This window comes from Camelus dromedarius, chromosome 5, assembly GCF_036321535.1.
Source record: "Camelus dromedarius isolate mCamDro1 chromosome 5, mCamDro1.pat, whole genome shotgun sequence".
Taxonomy (NCBI): domain Eukaryota; kingdom Metazoa; phylum Chordata; class Mammalia; order Artiodactyla; family Camelidae; genus Camelus; species Camelus dromedarius.
The window spans coordinates 5,904,713-5,913,976 of NC_087440.1; the positions used below are offsets into that span (position 1 = coordinate 5,904,713).

Consider the following 9,264-nt stretch of genomic DNA (forward strand, 5'->3'; position numbering starts at 1 on the left):
AAATTTTCAGCCGCCAATTCTCGCTCGGCAAGGCGACGAGGAGGCCTCCCTCAACCTGTAACAGTTCACAGGCCCGTGCAAGCGGTTCCGTGCACGCACAACAGATGCAGGCCCCAAGCCAAGCCGAGTGCCTGCTCCGCCACAGCGTCGCTGCCACGCCGGAGCCCGGCGCTGGCGGGAAGGGGTGGCCCCGAGGGCGGGCCGTCCAGCGCCTCCGGGGGCTGGGCTCCCGGCCGGCTGGGCGGGACTCAGGCTCCGTTATAAGACAGGCGCGCCCCTGTCCTGGCCACAGTGCTGAAGCTGGCGTGCCAGCCGGACTGGGAGTTGAACTTGCAACTCGTGAACCAGAGGGACTGAAGAAGAGGCAAAGGTATGGTTTCTACTTCATTTATTTATTTAGCACCAATGAATGGAAGGCGGGCTGGTTTATGGGTGCGTGAGAGCTCGGCCCGGACTGGTAGGGGGTCGTAGGTGCGTTGATACCCTCAGAGGGCTCCGGGGAGGGGTCCCTCCACTCCCGAGAGGCCCAGGCGCCCAAACTCAGCAATTTCTCTCCCCCTTCAGGAGCGCTTCTTCTCACCACTCCCAGCCTCAACCTTGGAGGATGAGGCTCCTCGGGAAACTCCGCGCCTCGGCCGCCGGCAGCGCGGCTCTGGAGCCTGTCTTCTCCAACGTGCTCACCCCCGACCGCATCCCCAAGTTCTGCATTCCGCCGCGGCTGCCCGCGCCCTGCACGTCCGAGTCCCCGACGCCGGCCGCCACCTTGCCCCGGCGGTGCGCGGCGGAGCCGGACTTGTGGCACCGAGGAGCCGACGACGGGGCGGGGCGCACGGACTGGGACCCGCGTTCGCAGGCCGCCCTCTCGCTGCCGCACCTGCCCCGCGCGCGCACTGCCTACGGCTTCTGCGCGCTGCTCGAGAGCCCGCACACCCGCCGCAAGGAGTCGCTGTTCCTCGGGGGCCCGGGCGCCGCCGACCTCTTGACGGCGCCCCGCCCCCGGGCCCGCACCTACGGCGGCGGCGGCGGCGTTGTTGGAGGCAGGAACGCCCCCCTCCCGCCCCCAGGAGGATCCCCGGACGCCTCCGCGGAGGCTCGCGGCAAACCCCGCCCGCCCCGGGACGAGCTCGCCCGGAGGCCCAGCGGCCGTCGCTTCCTGCGCGCCTCCGAGGGGCTGCTGCGCCGCGCGCTGTGGGCCCGGAGGAGCTGCAGCCTGGCCCGCGCGCGCTCCGTCTCCAGCGGGGACGAGGACGACAACGAGGACGACAACGAGGACGACGAGCGCCGCACCGACTCTGAGCCCCCGATCCCGGCCCTCACTGCGTCCCCTCCGTCGCCCCCCGGCCCGCGGCCCGAGCGCCTGGAGGCCGAGGGCACCGTGGCTCTGGGCCGCGCCGGCGGCGCCCTGCGCCTGGCCGCCGAGTACAGTCGGGCCGGCGGGCGCCTCCGCGTCCGGCTGCTCCCCGCCGAGGGCCCGGCCGGAGGGGCCGCCGAGCTCCGCGCCCCCGTCGGCTGCCGCGTCAGCTTCGTCTTGCAGCCGCCGGGCCAGACGCGCCGGCCGCGCGGCGCCGTGGTCCGGCGGAGCCGCCGCGCCGTCTTGGAGCAGGACTTGTGCTTGGACGGGCTGACGGAGGACGAGGTGCGCCGCCTGGCCGTGCGCGTCAAGGCCGAGAACCGGGGCCGCCTGCTGGGCCGCGGCGAGCTGCTGCTGGGCCCCCTCCTGCCCCTCTGAGGGCGCGCCTGCGCCTGGGGCCTCCCGGACACTGACGGCCGCTTTGTACAAAATAAATGTTATTTATTCATTTTTCTAATCCTGTTCTTCCTTTATTGCCATTTTAGTTATTGGATGTCTGCTTATGTTATCGTCTATTTATAGGAAAGGATAAAATAATGACGGCCTCCTCTATTCAAAACAATCCTTTTTTCCAGACCCATTTGTTACATGAAAAGGTTGGCTGTGGCTGGAAGAGAGAGAACAGAACTACACCCCATCTACGATGTTTTTCCTTGCTGATTTATACCAATGCCAAATGACTTATGGGTTTTAAAAAATGTTATTCTTTCAGAACCATGCCCAATGCTAAGATTCATATAGACGGCTCTACATATTAGATGTGGTATCGGTTCATATCTTCATTGGCGCGCGCGCACACACACACACACACACACACACACACACACACACACATCAGGGGGAGAGACCTTTTATAACACGGATACCTTGATGGGAAAAGAATTCCTTTTCCATTAAGAACAGGATTCTTTTGAAAGTGAAGTCTTCAGAAATTGCTGAAGAAAAAGCAAACAGGAAGTGAAGGATCTTCCAATGGTCTGTGGAGAATAGATATTTCTGGCATCCCCCTCTACCTTCTCAGAAGGAATCTTGGTATTTCAGAAGGGAAATCATTCCTTTCTCTGCAAACGAGGTGATTTTTTTTTTTGTGGCTTTATTTCTACCTAGTTAAGTATATGTACCTAGTAATTATTGGCTTTGCATTAGGGTTTCCCCAGAGGAGTTGAAATTGTAAACTGATTTTTTTTATTGAACACCGGGTTCTAAGAGAGTGTTTCTTCATCCAGTTTTTTATTTGATTCAACAAATAGACCCGAGTCCACAATGATGGTGGGGGAAGTTACAGATTCCAGTCATTTTTTTTCTGCCGCTTGTCACTTGTCTGGACTAGGAGAAATCAGTTAGTCTCCCTGAACCTCATTTCCTACATCAGTGGAACTGGGTATTGGTATCTACCTCACAGGGTTTTGTAAAAGTATGCCTTAATATCCAAATAATCCTAACATAAATGTGGAGTATGATAGTGTACCTGAAAAGGCTTGAACTGTGCTGGTGAGCAAGTGCTCAATAATGTTCCAGAAAATGAACTCGTTCACTTATCCTCCTTTCTCACCAATTGTGTCTCCCTGGTCCTGGAGTGGCGCCTAGCAGAATACATGGCTACCCACCACTGAGGATCTAGGGTGGTCCACAGTGGGATTATAGGAGCCTGCGGGATCTGTGTGGCAAATTTCCCCAGAAGCAGTAGTTTGCCCTCATGCTACATCAAAAAGCCCTTCAGCACTGTTATTACCAGAAGGAAGTTCTGGGTACAAATTTGGTTAGAATAAATAAATAAAAATCCCGGATTTTAAACATAATTTCAAAGTGGACAAATTAGCCCCTTAGAAAGCATCTAATTAAACAATTTCTGAAACTGAGGAAATACCACGGAAGTGACTTATTTGAAGCCATATAGCCAGTGACGGCTCAGACAAGAGTCAAGTTGTCCTGACTTCTCTTGAGGACTGACCTACCTTTGTTTTTTCATTCATTGTTTGTTGAGCTTTTACTCTGTGACAAGAGCAGTACGAGGGCCAGGGGATGAAGCTGTGAACGAGACAGACAAGTTCCTGTTCCCCAAGGACTTAATTTTTGTGAGGATAGCCGAACGATAGCCAGATTTTGTTATGACATATTGTGCTGACTGTCATGAAGACAATAAACTAGGGAGGGTGATAGAGGTTCTCTGGGCTAGGGAGGTGGCAGAGGGATGTTCTTAGAGATACGGTGGTCAGGAAAGGTCTCCCTAAGATTTGAGGAAGGAATCATCCACAAGAGGAACTTAATCTGTCCAATATCCACTTGATGTATCCACATGACCCATCAATACGTCCAAACCACAACTCTTGATTATCCCCCCCAAATCTCTTCCCCCCTAGTCTTTCTTATTTCAATAACTGACACCATCATTCTTTTTTTCACTCAAACCAAGAACCTGGAATCATCCTAAACTTCTCTCTCCCACACTCACTTCTCCCAGATGTAAATATTACCTCCTTAGAGCATCCTCCCCTGGCCTCCTATTTTTAAAAAGCATCGTTGTCACTGTCGCTGCTTTGTTCTTCTCCATAGCACTTATCACTACCTGACATTGCATTATACACTTATTTTATTGGTTTGTTTGTTTGTTTGTTTTCTCCTCCACTAGAATGTGTGTTTTATAAAGGCAGCAATTTGTTTATTCACTGCTCTGCTTCCAAGTCACTTCCAGTGACTCTAACAGAGTCTGGCATATAGTAGACGCTCAAGAAATATTGATTGAGTGCTGAATGAATGTAGGAAGAGATGGAATAATTAGAAGAAATTAGAGGACCTAGGACCAAGCCTCGAGACAGTCCAACATTTAGAAGTTTAATAGAGGAAAGAAATCGGTGTAGGGGACAGAGGAGCAGAGGAGCAGCCAATGAGGTAGAAGAGAGGTCAGGATAGTTTAGAGTCATGGAAGCCAAGATAGGAAAGTATTCCAAGAAGTAGGGGATGTTCAACCCATTTAAATTTTGCAGAGAAGTCAAGGGAAATGAGAACAGAGAAATGCCCATTGGCATCAGCAAGATGAAGGTCAGTGGTGAACTTGGCAGGCGTAGTTCTAGGAGAGTAGTGATGACAGGAGCCAGACTAGACTGGGTTAAAATATAAGTGTAAGGTGAGAAAGGACAAAATTTTGGAAAAGGGAAGGAGAAAAATAAAAGGGTTTTAGCTGAAAGAGACTACAGATTCAAAAGATACTCATTTTGTTTTAATATGGAAGACTCCAACACATGTTTGGAATATCCAGAATAGAGGGAGATGTTCACAATGACAAGAAAGAAAGCCAGCAATAACTAGGAACACAGCCTTTGGAAAAGCAAGAGAGGATCCAGAACACATGTGGGTAGAAGCAGGATAAAGAACCGTGTTCTTGAGCCATGTCTGGTTCCCTGTCTCCATTCTGCCATCCAAGCATCATTCCATCCAGAGGCAGGTCACACTTGTGGTCCTAGGATGTCAGCCAGAGATAGCTGGGACTACCCCATGATTTCTTGTCAGCGACCAGGCTCGAAAGAAGGACTTGCTTCTCAGGCATTCCCGTAAGACTTGAGAGAGAACTTCCCTGGAAAGCCCCAGCAAACTTCTCCACGTATTTTACTGACCCAAATTGGATCTGTAGCTGAGTGTGAAGTCAGCGTCTGCTGAGGTGACTGCTTCTTCCTGTTAGGAAGTAAGACAGAGGAAATGAGGTGCAGTGTTAGAAAGAACAGAAAGTCTGAGGTCAGAAAGACTCAGCTTCAAATCTCCGCTCTGCTGCCAACTAATTGTATGATCTTGGGGCAAATGTTTAACTACTTTGAACCTTGGTTTTATCTTCTCTAAATTATCGAGTGTGAAGATGGCCAGGGTTAAATGAGAGAATTGCATTTAGTCCCAGCAAACTTCATATGAACAGGGGGAGGTGCCCTTCTGTTTTCACACGTAGTGTGAACAGCCTTTAGCTCATGCAGGCGAGTGTCATTTTGCTGAATGGCTTTATGCACACCTGTGGTTCTAGTCTTAAGTCTGTACAAAGGTCAGGCTCCTGGAAATGTGGCTGGGTGGCTGCACTAAATGACACAAACACAAAGAATTGCATCTTTCCATTCCACTGGTTGTGCCCTTCAGACTCCATCTGCTGTGTTCCCGAGAGAGGAACAACAGCTCAGCTGATACGGGCTTCTAAAATTCAACCATCACCACGAGGAGGTTTTCATCATTCATGAACATCAGGCCTTGATAAATATTCCCTGGTGATCAGACGGTAGTGTTTATCCGGACAAGGAAAATCCACATTTTATTTTATTTAGCAAAAGAAATTTTTTTGTAGATTGGTAACAATTCTTGATTTAAAACAGAACCGGTGTCTCCTGTCTTCACCAGTCTGTCAGGAGACGGTGGCTTGTTTGTTAGAACAGTCCTCACAGTGCTCAGGATCCTTGTCCCAACCTCCTGCTGGTCACCAAGGCTGGAGTAACCATGTCTTCCTTCTTTCCTTGGGATGCTCTTCACCATCATCAAATTCTTAATTTTTATTGTGAAATCATTTCAGGTTTGCAGAATAGTACTGAGTTCCCATATACCCTTCACCCAGGTTCTCCAAGTGTTAACATTTCCCATTTTTTTTATCATTATCATTATCTATCTATATTTTTATGTATCTATGTATCCATCTATCTATCCTTTTTTTCCCTGAAAGATTGGGGAATAAGTTGCAGATATGTACCCTTTTATCCTTAAATACTTTACTATATATTCCTAAAAATAAAGATATTCTCTTTCATAATTCCCTTATAAAAATTGTGTAATTAATATTGATTCAATACTATTAGACAATCTATAGACTCTATTCAAATTTTGCTAATTATCTAGTAATGTTTGGGGTTTTTTTTAGAAGAAAATTCTAAAGTCACAAGTTGTATTAAAAGTTGTCATATCTCATTAATCTTATTTAATGTCAGGCTTCCCTGATATTGACATCTTTTATAAGTTTAGGTAAGTTTTTTTTTTTTTTGATAGCATTTCCCACAGTTTAGGTTTGTCTGACACTCCTTTGTAGTTAGATTTAGGTTACACATTTCTGCTATAAACACTGTAGGAGAAATGTGTCTTTTAAGGTATCATATCAGAGGCACACAGTATCAATTTGTCTCATTACTAGAGATGTTAACTTTGATTACTTGGTTAAAGTGATTGTGTTTACCAGGTTTCTCCACTGTGAAAGTTACTCTTTTCCCCTTTGGAATTAATAAATCTCTTGTAAGACGTACTTTAAAACTATGTTAATATTGTGTTTCTTATGATCTTTTTACTCACTAGATTTTAGCATCCTTTGATGATTCTTGCCTGAAACTTTTATCACTGTAGAGATTGCCAAATGGTAGTTTTTTTTTTTTTAACATTTTTTATTGATTCATAATCATTTTACAATGTTGTGTCAAATTCCAGTGTAGAGCACAATTTTTCAGTTACACATGAACATATATATATTCATTGTCACATTCTTTTCTCTGTGAGCTACCGTAAGATCTTGTATATATTTCCATGTGCTATATAGTATAATCTTGTTTATCTATTCTACAATTTTGAAATCCCGTCTATCCCTTCCCACCCCAAATGGTAATTTTAGAATTTCATCCTTTTGTTGATATTTCTTAGTTGATATTCTACTATAAGGAAGAGCTTCCCTTTCTACCCCAACTATTTGTGTATTCAATTGTTCATTTATATCCATGTGGGTTTTATTTTATTCTATGGGTTATAACTCATTGCAGTTATTATTTATTTTGATTCTCAAAAATTCCCCAGGTTTTAAAAAATAAGCACCAGGTTTGACCAGTAAGAGCTCCTTTAAGCTGGCTCTTGTGTTCTTCTGAGATCTTCATTGGGCATTAACTAACTTTCTGGATCTAAAATTTGTTCCAGGCTCATGTTGCCCTTGTGATACTCCAGCCCTGAAATCAATCATTTTTCAAGGCATCCTGGTTTCTTACACGGATGGATATAGTATTTAGCAACCAAGATTTGAGTGCTAAGTGTGATCATTGCTGCTGAAGTATCCTTGCTTCTAAGCTCTCTCAGCAGACAGAGGTAGAACACACACACACACACTCTTACAAATACATCTGTATTTACCTATCTATCAATCTTTTAAAAAATGAGTTTAAACTGAACCATCATCATCAGTTTAATTTCCTAGCACTCTGCTTTCATCATAAACAAAATTCTTTCATGTCTGCACATCACCCGGAATTATTAGCCTTCAAATCTAAGATGCACTGTTAGTGGCCGTCCAGAGCTGGCTCCTCAGGTGTGGGGCGACCTGCAGTTCACACTGCCGTCACCTGGTGCCCTTTGTTTTGATGTCACCTTTCAGTGTGTCGGGCAAGAAGCACAGGAAGTGAACACCTTTGCTCTCTTTCCTTTTGCTCTGTATGTAAATCATAAACTGTCTGAATCTAAAAGGGGTTCATTGTGTCCTTACTGGTCAAACTAGTCAGGCCTTGGTCTTGGCTTTGTCTTGTCTTGTGTGTGCCGGACATTTATCAGTTGTTCTCATAAACTCTGTGTTCTTGTATTTCCGCAAATAGGCTCAGATGCCTATTAAAACCCATTATTGGACAATATTTGAACAAATCAGTAAATGTTTTTTTAAATGCTCAATTATTAAGGTTTTTTAGTGTGACCTTTGTAGTTTCACTAACAAAAATCACTTAACGATAACAGTATTTTTAAACCCTTATTTTCAAAACGCTTTCTCTATAGCCAGAGTTTCTTCTGAAAGCAGTTACTTTTTCACCCAGTGGCCAACCTCTCATCGATCCATTAGATTCATTACTGTTTTTAACCTTATAAGATGGTCCACAAGAACTCAGACCAGGTTCTAATTTCCAGCTGTGTTTGCCTTGTCAGTATTTTTCCAATCTGACATCTTTTTCAAAGTCATCTGCCTCCTTTGTGGTGGATGTCTTAGAGTGTGATAATACAGTCTGCGAATCCGGTAAGCCCAGCTCGAGCAGCTGTTGTCAGGGTAAAATGTGCTGAAAGCAAGGTGTTGAGGAGGTGCCCCCCGCAACTACCCAGCCCCTCTGTGTACAGAACCCCCGCTCTTTCCTGAGAACCTCTGACAGCTGGACCAACGATGCCTGCCAGGGACAGTGCTTATAGTTAATATCAGTAAAACTTAATTTCCTGCTTTTAAGATGAATTGATATCTCCTTCCCTTTGATGGATTATCTTGCCCCTAGGGTGCATATCATCCATTTTGAAGACCAATACTGTAGATTTTCAATTGTCAAAGAGACCAGTATCCTCATTAGAAAGATAAATCTGTTTATTCCCTAACAGAAAATTAATTTGATCCTTAATAGAGAAATTGAAGAATTCAGATATGAACAGATGAATTCATAGAGAATGAGCAGATACTTAGGGGAAATGTTGGCCCTTTTTGAGGCTCATAAACATGGCAAACGTATGAGTCCTCATACTTCTGACTTGTCTGGCAAGTGGTCCCTGAACACCACCATCTTCCAATGAGCACTGTCTCCCTTATTTGAATCAGTAATGGATATTTACTGGTTTTGCTCACCTGGTAAGTAATTATTCCTCGTGGTTGCAGTCCAGGTCGTACCTTGATATTCTTAAGTGGAACCACTCCACCAGCTCTCTCACTCCAGGTGTTTCAGATGATAGTGATTCCTTCTCATTTCTGACTCAGGCCTGGCCAGTGAGCATGTTCCACAGTGCTGGCCGCAGTGATTGGTTCGAGGATGTAACTGTGATCCAATGGGAGTCACATTTGGTCCAGTGAGATTGAGACCCAGGAGTTGCGTTGAGAAAGAAACTCTTTTCTGCCGAATTGGAACCTGACGGGACACAGGCCTGGAGCTCTTGTTTGCATCTTGCCAGTAAGTGGACCCCAAGGA

The 9,264-nt window shown here is 46.1% G+C and overlaps 1 protein-coding gene across 1 annotated transcript; it reads left to right on the plus strand.

The window, feature by feature from the left end:
* The first annotated feature begins 292 nt into the window (after window positions 1–292).
* On the plus strand, window positions 293–1,808 carry LOC116153420 (C2 calcium-dependent domain-containing protein 4A-like). Its single transcript, XM_031452949.2, has 2 exons — window positions 293–370; window positions 565–1,808. Exon 2 carries the CDS (start codon window positions 605–607, stop codon window positions 1,727–1,729), a length of 1,125 nt encoding a protein of 374 aa, XP_031308809.2. The 5' UTR covers window positions 293–370; window positions 565–604; the 3' UTR covers window positions 1,730–1,808.
* Window positions 1,809–9,264: the final 7,456 nt, after the last annotated feature.

Bases quoted from the DNA above. Each gene is read 5' to 3' on its own strand.
- LOC116153420 (XM_031452949.2), top strand. From the start codon at position 605: ATGAGGCTCCTCGGGAAACTCCGCGCCTCGGCCGCCGGCAGCGCGGCT.